The sequence below is a fragment of the Haemorhous mexicanus genome, chromosome 14 (genome assembly GCF_027477595.1).
Source record: "Haemorhous mexicanus isolate bHaeMex1 chromosome 14, bHaeMex1.pri, whole genome shotgun sequence".
NCBI classification, from domain to species: Eukaryota; Metazoa; Chordata; class Aves; order Passeriformes; family Fringillidae; genus Haemorhous; species Haemorhous mexicanus.
In genome coordinates this window covers 13,091,395-13,109,656 of record NC_082354.1, presented here as the reverse complement: position 1 = coordinate 13,109,656, position 18,262 = coordinate 13,091,395, and the positions used below count along the sequence as shown (strand labels likewise).

At 43.9% G+C, this 18,262-nt stretch overlaps 1 protein-coding gene across 1 annotated transcript; it reads left to right on the top strand.

Annotated features, from left to right (window-relative positions):
- Nucleotides 1-1,078: 1,078 nt before the first annotated feature.
- On the top strand, nt 1,079-16,676 carry SLC6A14 (solute carrier family 6 member 14). The gene is made up of 14 exons (XM_059859074.1): nt 1,079-1,236; nt 1,841-2,009; nt 3,778-3,909; nt 5,397-5,558; nt 6,873-7,008; nt 7,768-7,900; nt 9,700-9,840; nt 10,792-11,020; nt 11,105-11,230; nt 11,322-11,440; nt 12,617-12,716; nt 13,111-13,220; nt 14,217-14,384; nt 14,986-16,676. Exons 1-14 carry the CDS (start codon nt 1,189-1,191, stop codon nt 15,130-15,132), a joined length of 1,920 nt encoding a protein of 639 aa, XP_059715057.1. The 5' UTR covers nt 1,079-1,188; the 3' UTR covers nt 15,133-16,676.
- Nucleotides 16,677-18,262: the final 1,586 nt, after the last annotated feature.

The window sequence follows — 18,262 nt, the reverse complement described above, 5'->3', positions numbered from 1 at the left end:
TGGCATCTTTCCAGTATCTAAAATATATCTCCTTGAGAATCTGCTGCACAGGGTGATAAAAGACAATCTTATTTTGCCTTCCCACCTTTCAAATGCTGTCCCACACAGTCCTGGTGTACCTCTTAGTTGTGGCTAGATTGAGACACACTGGGTAGCACTTTGCTGAACAACAAGTCCCACTAATTTGGACAGAAAAGGTATTTGTCAAGGTGTGGATCTGAAAGAGCCATGGAAAAGACCATTTATAAATAGGGGAGAGCAATTAAGCAACCAGACAATGTGTGTCTCCTTATGTCTGTACACAGAGTGTGCTTTGAGCAGTGTCCTCGTGTGTTATGGAATGCCTGGGGAAGGTCACTATGACATCCCTTCCCATAAAGGGTGAAATGTCACAGCCACGTTTGTGGTTGAAGTGGGGAGTGCTTTCTACTCAAATTCCTCCCCTGGAGATGACTTAACTTCTATGACTGGCCCTCTCTGTGCCTGTACCTGAAAGTTGTGTTCAGATGCTGAGATTTCCGTGGTGTTTAACCCCCTTGTGGCAAAAGCAGGAGTGGGGCGAGGTCTCCGGGACAGTGAGCATAGGTGAGGCAGACATGCAGTGCCGCCGTGGGGAGGCACAGGGAGCAGCGGGGTGAGCTGCTCAGGTGAAGGTCAGTGGTTGATGGGCAGCTGGCAGCCCGGAGGTAGAAGACAAGGAGAAGTGTGTGTGGGTAGGAATTGGAAGAGGGGAAGGAGTGAGGGGGCAGGCTAGAAGTGAAGGTGGGTGACAGAGAGGCGGCCAGGTAGGGGTGCAAGGAGAGCTGAAGAGCCCTGACCGGGGGAGCGAGCCCCGGCAGGTTCGTGGCAGGGAAGTGGGTCGGGGTAAGGCGAGGAGCGAGGGCGTGCGGAGGGCAGGCAGTGTTTAGGAGGGGAAGTGGGCAGTGACCGCGCAAGGTGTTAGGCAGGTGGGTGTTCCCGAGGAAGTGGGCGCGGGGCCGGAGGAGGGTCAGCGGGCGGGGTACGGCGGGGAAGCGGGCACGGGCTGCGAGGGGCTGCCCCGGGGGCGGGAGGCGGCCCCGCCCGGGCCCTGGGGCAGCCCAGGGGCCGCGGTTCCCGGCAGGGCAGCGAGGGGCGGGCGGCAGCCGGTCCGATAAAGCGCCGGGCGGCGGGCGGCGCGGGCAGAGCGCAGCGGCTGCGGCGGCAGAGATGGGGATGCTCAGCCTGCCCGGCTTTCTGTCCTGCGGGAAGAAGAAGGTGAGGCGGCGGGAGAGGCTGGCTGGAGACTCCCTGCCAGGTGGGGTGGGGAGGCACCAGGGCAGGTGTGCGAGAATGTAGGCGAGTGTGGGTGCACCTGGGCAGGTGGGTTGTGGAGGTGCCCAGGTGGGCGTAGTGGCCCTCGGGCAAGCCAGGTGCAGGTACGTCGGCAGCTGTGGGCAGGTATGAAGTTGTCTGGGCAGGTGAGATCCTGACAGGTAGTGGAAGGTGGATGAGCACCTCAGCATATGTGCAAGGCACTAGGACAGGTGTTTTTTAAAGTGAGCGTATAGGTATGTGCTGATGTGAACATCTGAACGAGTATGGGGGCAGAATAGAGGAGTCTCCTGGAGCTGATAGCACAAAGGAGTAAGGCAGGAGTAAGACAAAATTGTGGAAGTGTTTGGGCTCTCTGGTGGGACCCTCTCTCATAGGTCTGTGCTGTCCTGCCAGGGATCAGGTGGACTGGCAGCTCAAAAACTGACTCTGCCCGTCCTGTCTGGCTGGTCAGCTACCCCAAGGTGCGTCTCTGGACAGAGAAATCATGATATGATTGCCCTTCTTGCCTGGTGGGTATCACAAGCCTTCCCTCTTCTCTTCAAAGGACTTCAGTTTCACAAATGAAAGAGGTGCCCACTCCTGTGACAGCGATGAGAACCTGGAGCGTGGCAACTGGTCAAACAAAGCCGACTACCTGCTGTCCTTGGTGGGCTATGCCGTGGGCCTGGGCAACGTCTGGCGCTTTCCCTACCTGGCCTACCAGAATGGAGGAGGTACCTGTGCTGAACGGCAGGGTCACAGGGTGGGCACGCCTTGCTATCCCCGGGAGAGAGGAGAGCAAGCTCCAAGGGCCAGCTCTGAGGCTGGGCATGTTCTGTCAAAGCTGGATGTGAACATCACTCTGGGAACTGGGATAGAGCCTGCTGGTGGGAAAGGGCAGTAAGAGGCACCTATGTGCTTTTTGGGTACCAGCTGAGAAGGGAAAGAGTATTTAGCTTGAGTTGCAAATTTCTACCTGAGAATTCCATCCTCTGAATTACTCATAAATAACATGTACCTTTTTGTCCATGTGCCAATATCCTCTACTTGTCTAAATACCCTCCCCAGTGCTTACCTCCCGGTAAGTTTAGGTTATATACTTTACCTGGTACGTTTATAGAGAACAGTTGAATCCCCTCTGCACCTTTGTTTTTCCATGCAAACACTCTAAGCTGGAATAATTATCTCAGCTCAATAATTACCCAGATCAAACACTTGGGAAGTGTGAGACAGAGAGAGCTTCTGCCTGCTTACACAATGAACTAGTGGCAAAGCCAAGCAGAGGCACTGGTTTCCTTGGCTTGTATTCCAGAGCTTTATCTACTTGCCAGGCTACCCCTGGTAATTAAAGAGTTCATAAATAGTAACTGCAGAGAACTTACTTATATGTACCTATTTGCTCTTCTAACCGTCGTTGAAGTAAAATTCCGGGCTGTAAATGCAGTACAGCCCACACAGCTGCCCATGGAACATAAGGAGGCATTCCCAGTACAGAATTTTTATTGGAGTGAGCTGGGCTGGTTTGCATTACCTGGAGTTTTGTTGAAGAAAATTGTGAAAACAAAATAAGTTGTGACATCAGCCCTTGTACTAGATATTTCTTCTTATCTGCTGCAGCAGACATTTTGCATTTAAAGCATATTTGTGCTATTGCTTGCATCCTTTTCTGTGCCCCTTGCCCATGATTGATAAAGACAACTGTTACATCCTTGTTTTGAAACACTGGAGTAAATCCAGTTAATTCTCTGGGACAATTTACTTCCTGAAGTTACATCAGGTATTTGCAGTTCCTTGCAGAACTGGGTCCTTGATTGCTTTAAATTCACTGAGAGTGATGAGGACAGATTCCTGCAGGGATATCGTGTTGTGTTTATGAAACTCGTGCTCTCGCTTTCCCTGTCTACTGTGCACACACAAAGAAGTGCCAGTCCCTTTCACAGAACAAGGTGCTCACTGATATCAGGTTAACATGCACTTTTAAATGGACTTGAACAAGAGCCATCCTGAGATGTTGTTTGACACAGGACTCAGCCAACCATAGAAAATAATCTTCATGCTTTGATGTCCAGTTGCTGCTTAACAGGGCAGTTGCAAAACACAGCTGAGCACACACAGGAATGGTTCTGTTCCTCTTTAAATTAAAAGTTGGAAGATTAAATAAAAAGTGGACAAGGCTGGTGGTGCCTGCAGCTGAACAGTGTTCTTACTTGTATTAGAGCACATCTTCAATAGTTTTTTATAAAATTATTTTACTTTCTATAAGAGAAGCCATTCTTTTAAAATCAGCAGTTCTGACATTCATTGCAGGTACTATTTAGTCTTATAGAAAACAGGATTTAGAAACAAATCTCTCTGTTTCGGAAAAAAGCCCCCACAGTGGGGAGCTGGGGAGAAAGGAGGAGTATAAAATGTGATAAAACTGTGGTGAATGCTGAAAGATGCACTGTTTTCTCTGTGTGTGTGACTGTGCTTTTCCCCCCATTTTTTATCTCCTTCTCTCAGGTGCTTTTCTAATCCCCTACACCATCATGTTGGCGTTAGCTGGCTTGCCCTTATTTTTCATGGAATGTTCCCTTGGGCAGTTTGCCAGTCTAGGGCCAGTTTCTGTCTGGAGAATGCTACCATTGTTTCAAGGTTGGTTTTCTTATCTTTCATTTTATTCCAATAATAAACTGTTTTGAAATAATGATTTCTTCATGAAGTTACTAATTCTGAGACACCGATATCCATGCTGCAGCTATGTTCCAGGGTCAGTATTATGTACCCAGTACTCATTATTCAGTTAATCAACAGAGGTTGAGTAAAGATTCCCCCAAAAAAGTTCTTGGTTATGGAAGGTTTTATCAGAGATTCTTGTGCTCAGCAGCACATCACCCTCACTCCAGCTGTCCAGGCAGAAGGAAATATCTCTGCTTTGCTGTGTGAGGGAAAACCTCAGTAAAACAACTGGTGTAATGTGTGCAACAGATTGAAAATAAATTTTAGAAGTTGACTTTATCACTGTTTCTTTATGCTTCACGTCCAGTGTAGCTTGGAAGGAAATTGTATGTTAGATGGGTTAATTCTGTATTTGGCTGCCAGTGTGGGCACAGGCACACAGGTCTGGGTGCTCTGTGCAATATTGTGCACAATCACCTAGCAGCTGCCTTGGGAGTCATCTGCTGGTGTGATAAAATAGCCTAGACTCTGGCTTTGTAAAGTGAGGTGCCTCTTGAGATAAGAGAAATCATTGCATGCTGTAGTGGTAGTTGGAGTTCGTAGTGAGGGTTTGTATTTCAAACTCTTTCATGGGGAGATTTGTTTGGAAACAATTACCCGTGTGCTCTACTCACACCTGTCCATCCTGGTCCTGCACCATGGCTGTAAAGGACTATGCAATGGTTTTGTTTGTTTTAATCTACCAGAGGAGTTAACGTAGGAACGAGGAAGTTTCCTTCTGATGCAACAAGAATTTGCTTGTCACCCACAGAAACTGGTTGCCCCAACGCTTACTCTTTCTGCCAGTCTCTGTTCTGCAGCACAAGAAACTTTCATGAAAGCAGTGTGTCTATCTTAGAGCAAAAGGTTTTGAACACAGCATATATTTATGTACCTGTAAAGACAGAAACTTATACATGGTTTCTAAGATGACTGGTACAGTTTTCAGGCTTTCTCAAACTCACAGAACAAAACTGATTTTAACAAGGGGGAGAACGTAATATTTAAAGGATTTACTATAGTTTAAAGCATTCATTACAGTGGAATCTTTAAAATGGCTTGGGCAGTCCTAGTACAGTTTGTTTTATTTTACTAAGTTTCCCTCTGAATGGGGAGAGAACAAAATACTGAATTTCTCCTTTAGGCTTTGTAAATAGTCCAATCTTTCTATGGGCCTGATTCAAACTCTGTTTCAAAACTATGTTTGAGATGGTCAGTTTGGATCATATCCATCACTTAATGGGTTTAAAATTTCACTGTTTGTTTGCTGTTAAAAAATATTTTAAAACCAAACATAAACCAACTTCAACTTCTTCCCAAGCAGCCTTTTTAAAAGTCAAGTGAAGGCTATTTGTTTTGGTGGGGGAAGGGGTTTGCAACCTGAGTTTGAGGTGGTCAAGATATTTTGTGTTTCTCTTTCCTAGGAGTGGGCATCACGATGGTCATCATCTCAGCATTTGTGTCTATCTACTACAATGTTATCATTGCTTATGCACTCTACTACCTCTTTGCCTCATTTCAAAAAGTGCTGCCGTGGTCAGAATGCTTTTCCTGGGCAGATGAATTCTGCAGCAAGACACAAATAGGTACCATACTTACCAGATAAAGTTTAATATTATCGTTTTTGGTAATTGGACTGTTTTCTGGGTGAGAGTATAGGAACAAGACAGCTACCCGTGGCTTCAAAAGTCCTTCCTGGAGTTTTGCCTCTGAGCACAGAGGAGTGATGCTTATCCACTTCTTTGCCACCAGCAAAGTTCTGGATGCTTGGGAAATCTACAGAGAACTGGACTGAAATCACCTTGTTGGATCCTTTTCTATTCCTTTTAAACCTCAGCTTTTCTCTAGTACACACATTTCCAATCACTGGAAATACTGCATTCCCATTTCATCAGGCTTTGTGGCAAAAAAAAGTTGGTCTCCTTCCATGAGACAAACTACTGCAGTAGTTTTTATCGAGGTCTTTTCATTACCCCTTGCCTCCCCTGTGGCTATGGTAATTCTAAGCACCACTGAGGCGCTGGTTTCACTCTTCATTAACTCTTTAGAATGTATCTCCACACCATTGTTCTTGTGTTTCACAGCACACTAGGGCCCAAACACTTATCTCACCAGTTTCCATATCAGACCAGTTTAAGGCAAAAGGTGAAGTTGGTGAGGTAATTACCAGCTAGCAGCTGGAAATGTCTTGCCTGGTAACCAGTGATTATTAAAATAACAAGGACAAGATGAGGATGCATTGCATTGTTTACAGTATTAATGTAAATATATCTCAACCATATCCAAAAATATCTTCTAAGAGGTATTATGTAACAAAAAGTCAATGATTATATATTGGCAAAACAAAAAGAGATTTCAGCACCTAATTTGTAAGTTTTGGGGGAACACAAAACTGAACTGAAGAAGCTGTCCTGAAATAGGCTTCAACAAGAATTTCCAATAAGTGCTGATACATATGCTGATAAAGTGTTTTTTATTGTATGTTCTGGCAAAAAATTCCCAACCCCAGTTTCCGTTCCTCCAAGGAAAATATTTAAAGTGTTCTAACAAGCCCTCTGCCACGATAAGATGAATGTGTCACAGAAGATCCATGTGTCACCTTGGTTTGGGACAAAGGTTTTCATAGAGTAAACAAGGCTACAATTTTAACTATGCTCAATTTGATTTTTATAAGTATTCTTGAGGATAAGGAAGACGTGGTGAGCACACCAGATTCTTGGTGTTTTGATTTCAGTCAAGTAGCGAAGTCACAGCTGCAAGTGACATTTCAGGTTTGTTTCCAAATATTGTAAGCAGGCAAACCAAAGGTGTAATTGCTTAGGAAACACATTTGCTGTATCAGTCTGATTTTTTTAATAATAGTCATCCCAGTGTTAATGATTCCTTTTTCTTAATTTCAGTAAATGACTGCAATGCAACCTTGAATGGGGAAATCATTCGTGCAAACTACTCATTCGTCACGGGCAACAATCTCACGTGTATAAATGGCACCATAAGCTACAAACCAGTGCAATTTCCCAGTGAGCAATACTGGAAGTAAGTAAATACTTTAAAGAAATTACTAAAAATACCTTTTTATGCATTGTGGTTTTGGATGTACCTTTTACTTTTGTCTTATCTTGCAGTCCAGAAAAAATCTAGTCAAGGGACATGGGCATGCAGATCACTAGAGAGGGGACTTAAAATTTAATTGATAAGTTTGGCCTTTTTAAGAGAAATTATGTATATAAAGAGAAGCAAGTGAGTCAACCTTTAACCAATTGAAAAATACTCCCATTTAAAGAAGTCCTCCTCTCTGGAGTCCTGGTTGGCACTACTTGGCATCTTTACATATAGCATATACTTTTTATTTTTCTCAGGAGTTACTGTGTAAAATATATTCACCTTATTCTGAATCTGGGCCTGTTGTAAAATTGCCATTTCTTTATTGCCCCATGGTCTCAATTTGCCTCATGTTCCCTGGGTTCCTGGAAACTGATTCTTTTAGGCTCTTCCTGTCAGAATTTCATGATTAACACAGAATATCTTAGGTGGGTCTTACAGGAGATGTGTGGAGAGATGAGAGCTGGTAGACTTCAAAAAGAGGGAGAAAATGCAGTTAAATATACAGTTAAATATATTCTCATTGCCAATCATGCAATTCTGATTGCACACTCTTGGAAGAGGCTGCAGAGTGTCGTAATAGCCTCACACAGCAGCTCAGTTTTTCCTGAGAAGTAGTTGAAGAGGAGGTGTGTGAGGTGTGTATGTGTGCTGCTGCCATCTCCTCCTCACAGGAGCATCGTGTGCTTTCAGCAAAGTGACTCTGCAGCGCTCGAGTGGGCTGGACGAGACCGGCAGGATCGTCTGGTACCTGGCTCTCTGCCTCCTCCTCTCCTGGATTATTGTTGGAGCTGCCCTGTATAAAGGAATCAAATCTTCTGGAAAGGTATGTTAGGAAGACCAAGGAGATGACTTTTAGCCTGATTCTGCCCTCCCAATGTCAGTTGGACCCAGGGAAGTTTAGCACAAGGCAGGATGCAGTCCTAAGACCCCCCCTCCTCTGCTGGGCTCAGCATTTGGCTTCCCTCCTGCTCCTCGGCTTCATAACTGTGACATAAAGTATGACTAAGGTGCTGATTACACAGCCATTACTTAACTCCTGGGCCTCCACTCCACCAGGCTGCCCTGTATTTTGGGATCTTGCTGTTGTGCCGGTGATTCCAGCTGAGTTTTAGCCATTGCCTGGGCTGTGTGATGGAAGCGTGCATGTGATGGCACACATGGGCACACGCCCTGGGAACACCCGGTGATTATTTTGTACTTCCAGTCTGGTTGAGATGGTTGGACCATACAGGTCAGGTGCTGTGAACAGGTGTGTGTGTGTGCAGGTTCCTGACGGATTGTGAAACGTTGTTTGTTCCCAAGAGCTGAAGTTATTTGTAGGGACAAGGTACTTAGATGCTTGTTTTCAGATTCTGTCTCTGCTGAGCTCCCATTTCCACAAGTTGCAGTGTGGTTTTCTGGAGTTTTTCTCGGGCAGGCTGAATTTCATCCTTCCTCACCTAAGACCCTTTTCTTGGTTTTGTTCCTTCCTTCTCATACTCTTTTCTCACTTTCATGCTGCATGTCCATCATTTACATCTTCAGCCTCAGTTGCCTTTGTTCTTTTGTTCACCTTCTCTGCACAGATTTCCCCCCACCCCTTTTCCTTCTGTCATTGTGCCCTTCTTTGGTTCCTTGCTGCCTCCTTTCCTCTATTCAGTGTGATGTCTCCTTCTGTTTTGCTTTCTATTTGGAGCTTTCTGTCCTTGTTTTAGTGCTTTGGGGGTGGAGTATCTGTGCTTTCCCAGCCTCAATTATTTGGCTGCATGGCTCAGGTTCTTTGGGTTCCTGGTAGTTGCTCTTCCTGTTGCCCCTTTTTTTCTGGCACAAAGGCAATCGTTTATGGAGAGCAAGGTGAGACTTGGAAGAATCTAGCTGGGCAGGAGTACACACATGAAAGGCAGAGAGAATTGTCCATTCTAGGCAAGCATGAAGGAGGTCTTTGGAAATGTCAGACTCAGCACGCAATGGTACAATACTCTGGCTTGGTGGAGCCAGCAGTCCTGGGTCAATTACCTGTCTGAATGACACTGAAAAGACTCAAGAAACCAGAGTATTGTTGAGCGTGGCCTGTGCGGCAATAACTGTACTGCTGGCCTTGGTCCCATTGTGCTAGTACACTGGAATAGTACTGTGTTTGAGAGAACCTAAAAGTCCTTGCTCCTGTAAAGAAAGCTTCCAGAACAGTGACTTTTAAGAAAATTTTTTGTTTTGGCTTTCTTTTGCGGAGGGTGGTGGGGGGAGTAGCAGGGAGCTCATCAGGAGATAATTCTACCCTGGTCACCTAGTTTTTCCTGGCTTTCAGTTTGCACTTGCTAGAAGTACTACCTGGCAAGAGACGTCTGGGGTAGCTGAGTTCAGACCTTGCTACAGCAGTAAATCATGCCAGAAAAATGCATTTCTGAAACTGGTCAAGTGCTATCTCAAAAGTGGGTATGTGGCTTGGGCCTTCTGCTTCTGCTGGAATGCAGCTCCAGAACCGGCTAAGCCAGATGGTTTGGTGGTTGGCATGTGTTCACTTCTCTGGTTGCCTGTTTTTCTTTTGTACCAGCAGACCTTAGCCTAAAGCCTGTCCAGTCCTCCTGCATGAAGGTTTGTGGATCCTCTCACACCTAATGTGTGTCCCTGCCCATCTCTCTGCAGGTTGTCTACTTTACTGCACTCTTCCCATATGTCATCCTGCTGGTCCTCTTGGTGCGAGGTGCCACCCTGGAAGGTGCTATGGATGGCATCGAGTACTACATTGGGACACAGTCCAACATCACCAAGCTGATGGAGGCAGAGGTGAGACGAAGTTCAGCCCCAGAAGTGTGACACACTTTCCTGGTTTCCTGTGGCTTCTTTTTCATCCAGTCAGGTGCTTCAGGTCCTACCCTGTATTTTGTATCAGCAGCTGGTTGTGTAAAAAGTCCAAGCCCCTATTCCAGCTACTCTCAAACTGAAAGACAGTCACCTCCTTCCCCCTCCCTGCCACACCAGTGATGAGAACTGTGCTATTGCTTCTAAACAGTTCTTGGGGATCAGCTGGAATTTAATCTTAGCAAGATCTGCTGAGAAAGTTCTTGCTGATAATTTTAAGGGACTTTTTCATAAGGCTGAAGGGATCCCTGAGTTTGAAATTCAGGCTATGCCTTGCCTGGGAAATTACCTTGGGTAATTAGGTGGACCAGGAAGGGCACCTCATGCAAAGAAGGCCAGAACTTTCTTTGTTCTGGCTTATGCCAATATTATTGCAGTTTTATCAAAAGCAACCATTAGGTGTGATATTTATTTGTGGTATTTATATAGGTGCTTGGCACTAGCTGAGGGGCTACATCAGAGGCAAGAGTGGTTTGTTTGGGTCACACAAGTGGGAGGGTACATGGAAGCTCTCCCTCCTGCAGCCAGTCCTTGTTGTCATTATTTGTTGTCTCTGTGCCAAGATTCATATCTCAGCAATCCACCTATGTGAACAAATCTAATCTTTTCTTCAGGGTTAGCCCAATAAGATTTAAGTATTTGGCAACATGCTTGGGATGTGACCTTTAGACATCATAGAGATACTGTTAGTGATTGAGACTGAAAGGTAACCAGCATGCTATATTCTATCCTCCCTAAAATTCATATGAAATAGTATTAGATATACAGGCTGAATGAAAAAAAAATACCTTTGAGCTTCAATGGAGGACAGACTTAAATGTTTATGATAAATACTATAAGTAATACAGCAATTCTCCTGTTCTTTTTTTTTGGCAGGTTTGGAAAGATGCAGCCACCCAGATATTTTACTCCCTGTCCGTGGCGTGGGGCGGGCTTGTTGCTTTGTCTTCATACAACAAGTTCCACAACAACTGCTACTCAGATGCCATTGTAGTTTGTGTGACCAACTGTGCCACCAGCGTGTTTGCTGGGTTTGCAATATTCTCCATCCTGGGACATATGGCATTTGTGTCTCAGAGGCCTGTCGCAGAGGTGGTGGACTCAGGTAGGCTGATGGTCACACTGTTGGTACTGGGACTTGCATTGGCCAAGGCATGACAATAACATCCTTCTCTCCACTACTTTCCAGGGTTTGAACTGGCCTTTGTAGCCTACCCAGAGGCTCTCTCCCAGTTACCAGTTTCTCCTCTGTGGTCCTTCTTGTTTTTCTTCATGCTTGTGCTTTTGGGCCTTGACTCCCAGTTTGCCTCAATAGGTAAGTGGGGTTTTAAATGTCTCATGGCTTTTCAAATGACTGTTGCCTTTCTTAATTTTGCTGCTCAAACTCACTTCTTCTTCCTTTGCAGAAACACTTATAACCACCATTCAAGATATAAATCCCAACGTGATGAAAAAATTAAGAGTACCTATAACCCTGGGTCTGTGTGCAGTATTGTTTTTACTTGGGCTTATCTGTGTTACTCAGGTAAAAAATAAAGTTTTTTTGGTAGTGAGTTTAGTTATGCTGCAAGTGATGAACTCAAATCAAAATACCTTTTCCAACTGTTCCTGTCTTTGTGGATAAATCTTAGAGACCCTTGAATTTTGACAGTGTGCCTCAACACACAAGCAAGCAATTCCCAGGGAAAGCTTGAAGAGCCTAAGGTTTTCTGTGATTATTGAACTGAGACATGCTTTTAAATAGAAGGCCTTTAGAGAGCCTGTGAATGATCAGCCTGATTTATGGTTCCTCAGTTCAGGAATTTATTTGTGTAATCACAAGGACACACATAGAACATGTCCACAGCACAGTGGGTACTGCTAATAAATGCTGATGGGATCTTTTTGTTCAGAACTCACTAGCAAACAGGACAGGAATTGAGGAATGGCCTATCCATGTAATAAAACCCCATTAGCTCATGAGCATTTGTAGATTGCATGGTTGCTTCTCCTGCATGTGTATATTTATATAAATAGATATACAGAAAAGGAATTTTAAGTATGCTGTGTAAAATTTCTTGAGGCAATTGCTTTTAAGGGTATAAAGGTTCACTGCTATTACTCCATCTAGAAATGCAGATTTATGTGTTTAATTAGACTGAGAATGTGAAGTAGGTAATTGTGGTGAGAAGACATTTGTATGGTCAAGCACAGTACGTAAGTCATGAAACAGGGTGGTGGGGAAGCCTGCAAGGGACTCAGTACACAAGAGTGTGGAATGGCTCAGAGATTGTTTCCTGCTCTGGGATCCTGCTATTGCATGCTGGTGTTTAAAGCTGTGGTTAACCCCATGGGGAAGTCATGCATGTAGGAAGATTGAAGCCTCCCAGAACTGATAACTGGTATAGCTATTGCTGTAGTTCAGTATAAAAACTTCAGCCCTAACTTTATTCCTGTAAGTTCCAAATTTAATTCTTCCTCTCAGCTGTTTATATATGCTCTGCATCTACACAGATCTTGGTTTTAACATCTATAGTATTTTGTTAGATGTGCTTTTCAACTTTACATAGAGGATTTAAAGAAAATAATCACAAATCTGTACTTGACCTGGAGAACTGTGAACCTAAAAACTCAGAGTCACGATTAGTTAAATTGTCTTGAACAAATGCATAGTATTTGTATGTTACTACTCAAATTTTAACCTCTAATGTTTGTTCTGCAGGCAGGAATTTACTGGGTTAACCTAATAGATCACTTCTGTGCTGGATGGGGAATCCTCATTTCAGGTGTCCTGGAGATAGTAGGCATCGTCTACATTTACGGTAAATTATTTGCATTGAAAATACATAATTAAAGTAAGCAGTCCCAGGAGCAGTGTATATCATAGAGTCACAGTATGGTTTTGGGGTGGAAGGGACTTGAAAGATCATCCTGTTCCAAGCCCCTGTCATGGGCAGGGACACCTTCCAATAGATCAGGTTTCTCAAAGCCCCATCCAGCCTGGCCTTGAGCAGTGCCAGGGATATAAAATACTAATTATTGCAATAAAGAACTTATAAGCTAATCATCTGAATAATAATATAATTAAAAAAAAACTTTAATGCAGAACTGGAGAAACTGTCCTTAATTATTGCTTTTCTTTGATCACTTTTGAGTAACCCCACCTGCAAGGGAGGTACCTGCTTTACAGTGAGTCTCATGATTGTCTTCCAACAGGAGGAAAAAGGTTCATTGAAGACATTGAAATGATGATTGGAAAGAAGAGCAGTTCATTCTGGCTGTGGTGGAAATTGTGCTGGTTTTTCATCACTCCTGCGCTGCTAATGGTGCGTGCACATGACTGGATTGTGTTAATGTGACAGAACTTAGTAACTTAATATTGAAGAGGTTTCTTTGTGAAGATTCAGGGCTGACTGCTCAGGCTCTGTGTATAAAGATGGGGCATAGCTGTGCCAGTGAAGTGAACTATGGGCTGTCTCTGCTTTCTGATACACTCCCTCCTCCTTTGATCCCCTCCAGGAGAGGCTGGAGCTTGAGATCAGTTACTAGAGAGCTGAGTCTACACTCCCAAGGACTAACACAGGGCAATTAGAGCCTCTGCCTTGGCAGCTGGATTATCTTAATTTTAGACTGAGTTTGGTTTGAAAACCTTTTCAGGGAAATCCCATTTTTGGGTCAGATGTTCTACTGTTCTCCTGTCTAACTGAGACCTTTAAATGTCCTGTTGCATGTCTGGTTTTTGTTACTCCTGTACTTCCAATTGTGAATGTAAATGGTTGGATTATGTTACTATGACAGAATTTATTAACATCCCCAATCCAGGAACAGTGGCAAGTCACTCTGGCCAGCATATTACCTGTAATCTGCCCAGACTAGAGTTTAGAAAATGCTGCTTAAAACTATCCAATTTCTGAAGCAATATTTGCCAATTTCTAATCTTAGATTCTTTCCTGTATTCCTGTAAATAATGGAATAGAGGAACGCATTAAACATATAGAGGAGGGTACTGGGCTCAGCCAGCAACACACATATTATCCAACATAAGATTTAAAGAGAACCCAGAGATCAAGTTCTGTTTAAACATAAATATACTTAGTGCATCTCTGCACTGGTGTCAGTTTTCAGTCACAGCCTTCAGTCTTGCTATTTGGTGATGACTGAATACCAAATCCTGCACAACTGTTCTCACACTCAGAAAACAAGAGGGAACTGTGCAGAACTTGTAGACAGCCCTTTTTTTATTAAACCAACTTGGAAGCAGGGCAAATTCAATGTTGCTGGAAACCTGCTTTTCTCTTATTGTTTTTGCCATTTTTTTCTAGGCTATTTTGGTCTGGTCTTTGATCACATTTTCAAATCCCACTTATGGCTCAGTGTTATACCCAGTCTGGGGAAGCATTGTTGGCTGGTGCATGATCATCTTCTGCGTCATCTGGATTCCCGTTGTTGCTATTATAAAAATACTTAAAGCTGAAGGAAACCTTTTTGAGGTAAGGGAAAAAAACCCCACTGATATAGCCTCAAATCTGAATTTCTTTGATATTATCAGGACCACCTGTGCTTATTTCTCCAACACATCTACTACTTTGATATGTTTTTCAAATGGATTTTTATACCAAAGCATTATCTCTGGTAGTTGCCTCAAAGGTGCATCTACCCTACCATGTTCTGATAAAAAGATAGTCTAATTCTTTGGGAGTGCACGCACACCATTCGAGAGAGATTCTTCATCAGTTCTGTTGCTATTCCAGCTTCTTTAAATTCTCTGAAGAATTTCTATCGCTTACTATCCCCATATAATTTTCTGGAGTTTTGCCTCCTGTTCCTCACAGAAGGAAGTGACAGATCTGAGATATTTTCTGCTCTTGGCAAGCTTTCCCAAACAGTTGTGTTGGTCACAGCTTTCCCTGTTCTTTGACTTCAGTGTCCAGAACCCACCAACCCCAAGGATATTTGGAACCATTTTAAACAACTTTGGTGATTTGCCATTTGTTGAGTTGCAGTGCATGCCTAGAGCTATAATTTTACTGAATTTTAAAAGTAGCTTGGACTAAAGGAAGACATGAAATGCCTCTTGGTTTTGCTTTGCAGCGCATTGTCAGCTGCTGCCGGCCTGCAGCAAACTGGGGCCCTTACCTGGAGCGTCACCGGGGAGAGCGGTACAGCCACGTGGTGGATTCCAAGAAAAAGGAGCACGAGATTCCCACTGTGACTGCCATCGTATACAAGCAACATTGAAATGGCTCTTTGGACAACTGTTTTTTAGTGTCTATATATGTGGGTTTTTTCCTTTTAATATTGGAAAGGTACTAGGCAAAAAAAAAAAAAAAAGGCAGATCAACAGCCCTGCCTCTTTAAAATCCAGCCCCCAAATGAAAGCGAGTCATATTATTTATTTTTAGTGTTTTAGTCTTTGGGGAGGAACATGTCAATTAGGCATTGAGTTCTCACCAGATGTGTAGGTTGAGAGGGGAGGATAATCCATTGCAGGCTCCCCAGGCTGCTGGACTGGGCATGCTTAACTCCATCCAACTGGTATCCAGCTGGACTGCAGATACGGGTGTGGGGGGGAGTAAAGACATTCTGGTGCTCCCAGCTGGAGCCCAAAGGTGCTCTGTGTGTGTGTGTGTGTGTGTGTGTGTGTGTGCGTGTGTGTGTTTGTGCCCTGGGGTGCAGCTGCTGTCTTCTGCTGTGCTCTGCCACCCCAGAGGTGTGTGGTCAGCAGAGGGGAATGGGTGTGCTGCTGCCTGGCACTGAAGCTCAGGGAACATGAATAATTCTTCTCTGTCTAAGCCTTGCTCAGTGTGCTGGGAGGCTGCTCAGGATTTGATGTTGAGTATACTCCGTGTGTGTGTGTTGTCTAAACAAATACAAATACTGAGTGGCAAAAAAATTGCCATCACAGGAAATAAGGTTTAAACATGGTGAAAAGCAGGCTGCTTTCAATTTCTCATTATTCCCCTCGGGATCCCTAAAGAGCTATCTTCTCTGTCATGCCCTGTGCTCAGCCCTCATCTGTCTTTAATCCAAAAACCTCATGTTTCCATATTCTGCCTTTAGGCTCTGTAAGAATGAAAGAGTAACCACTGAATTCTGGTTTGTCTGCTCTCCTATTTTCATCAATGCTTTACCCATCAGGTTGTTTTCTGCTTCTTTCGCTCAAATTTGGGTTTTCCCTTCCAAAGGAGACCCAAAGTGCTTTTTTATAAGATTCAAACAGTGTTATGGTAGGGCCAAAAGAAGCAGAACTTAAAGTGAAGGTTACAACTACCTTGTAGTGCTGTTATTCCAAATTTTGCTGAAATAAGGAAATAAATGAAAAGTTATGAAGTTTGTAATGTATTTGAGAACACAGACTTGAGTATCTACATGGGCAGGAAGGGTTTGGGTGAAGAGAAACTGACTTCACTTGTAATACAAGTGAATACAGGTAAAGGGGGGAAAAAAGACTGAGGAGAGAACGAATACATTTGGTGTGCTGAGGAACATCTCTCTCACTGTGATAATGGTTCCTTGGGAACAGAGCAGCAGGGTGTTCAGCTGTCACTTCCTCTCAGGGCTTTGTCATTTTTCTGGACATGAAGGAGTGTGGATAGTGGCTTTCTTGCCCAAGCTGCATACTTTGGTGTATGTTTTATACTGGGGGGGGGGGGGGGTGTTTCTTTTTGTTTGTTTGTTTGTTTTTGTGACAAATCAACACTTTATGGTGAACAAAATGTGATTTTCCCCCTGTTTTTAATGATTTTGGAACTCGCAAATAAAATATGATTTTCTATTTTTAATGGGTTTGGACCTAGAAACTTTTAGTTTTGTGTGTGGAGTTGGTGGCCACAAAACCTTCTATGATCCTAAGTCTTTGAGAGTTTGAACTGGAAAGATTCAAACTCCAGGAAGTCTTGTCTTAGAAAGTGCAATAGTCTTGTTTTGGAGTGGGCTCAGAAAGTAATTAAATGGGAATGTATAAAAAGGACTGTGGGACTGGAGCCTGTACTAGAAGCTGGTGAAGAGGAGCCTTTTCCTGCCCTCCAGCTGCTCTAGGATGATGGTTGAGCCAGAAAAGAGGGCTGTCAGTAGCCTGGAGAAGCTGGGAGCAGGAGGGGGCTCCATCTGCTGGAGCTGACAGCAGTTCTCATCTGGGAAGGGGCAGACTGGGGGAAGGGGAGGGAAGTTAGTGAAGTAATGAGTGACAGCAATGAGATGGTGGGGAAGGACATTGGACAACTCAGCTTCAGAAAGAATTCAGGAAATTTTTTGCAAAGGAGATGCTGGAGGCTCATACCAGCCATCTCTGCCCTGCAAAAAGCCCCTGCTGCTGCACACAGGGCTCACTTGAGTAGACTTCAAGCTATAAGATTCATATCTGCAAACTTTACCTTATTTACAAGAAAAAGAACATTGTTGTCAAGAGAAATGCATTGAATTTTCTCTCTTGTGTGTCCTCTGCCAGACACAAACAGATTCACATTCAACAGAGTTTGAATACAGTTTCATCTGGACATCTCCCTGTATTGCACAATCTCCTGAGTTCCAGATTTTCATTATTTTCCTTCAAACAATCAGAAAAGTAGAACTTCTTGTCAGAGTTTCTTACTATAATTAAAAGAAGTATGGAAACCATGACTGGCTTTGCTATGGGCAGCCTGAGTTCCACAGGGTGAAACCAGCAGCAAGCACCAATGATGGCAGATCCCCTTCCACCAGTGTTAATCAAAGTAAGGTAAAGTAATTCCCTTTAAAAGATGAATTGTGTCATTTTCAAGAAAGCAGAGAGCTCATGTTCACCTCTACCACCTAACCTGGATGCCTGCAAGGCAGCTTATAGCTACACATACATGTTAGTGAAATACTAGCAGCAAGAAGACAGATAGAATTTCCCCAGGTGTTCTGTGGCCAGAATGACTAAACCCAAGCAATTGACCACCAGGAATTTTGGCCCTTAGTTTTACTTTGCTGACTATTGTTGAAGTACTTCAAAAGCAGAAGTGGAAACTCCAGGTAAGACCCCAAAGAAGCAAACCCATGCTGTACACCCAGGACAGGCTGGGAAGGCAGATGGCAATGTGGGAAGGAATCACAGAGTGTTAAAATGCAGCTGTTGATGAGAGAAAGGAGAATGCTTATGGGAAAATCCAGAAATGTGTAGATTAAGGTGAATTAATAACAGTGTTTGACAAAGACTAAAATGATGAGAGGAATCTGTCATATTCCACCTGTTCAGATAGAGCTACAGGGCTGTGAAATGACAGATCAAATTAAGGTGTCAGGCAAAAAGGCTGTAGTGAGAGGCTGATTGCTGAGACATTACCCAGACTCTGGAGATGGTGACCTGGGAAAAACTACTGTGAGGGTGAGTCACTGGAGGGAGCCC

Bases quoted from the DNA above. Each gene is read 5' to 3' on its own strand.
- SLC6A14 (XM_059859074.1), top strand. From the start codon at position 1,189: ATGGGGATGCTCAGCCTGCCCGGCTTTCTGTCCTGCGGGAAGAAGAAG. The intron at 5,559-6,872 runs GTACCATACTTA...TCTTAATTTCAG, and splicing joins CTGCAGCAAGACACAAATAG to TAAATGACTGCAATGCAACC. The intron at 11,231-11,321 runs GTAAGTGGGGTT...CTTCCTTTGCAG, and splicing joins CTCCCAGTTTGCCTCAATAG to AAACACTTATAACCACCATT.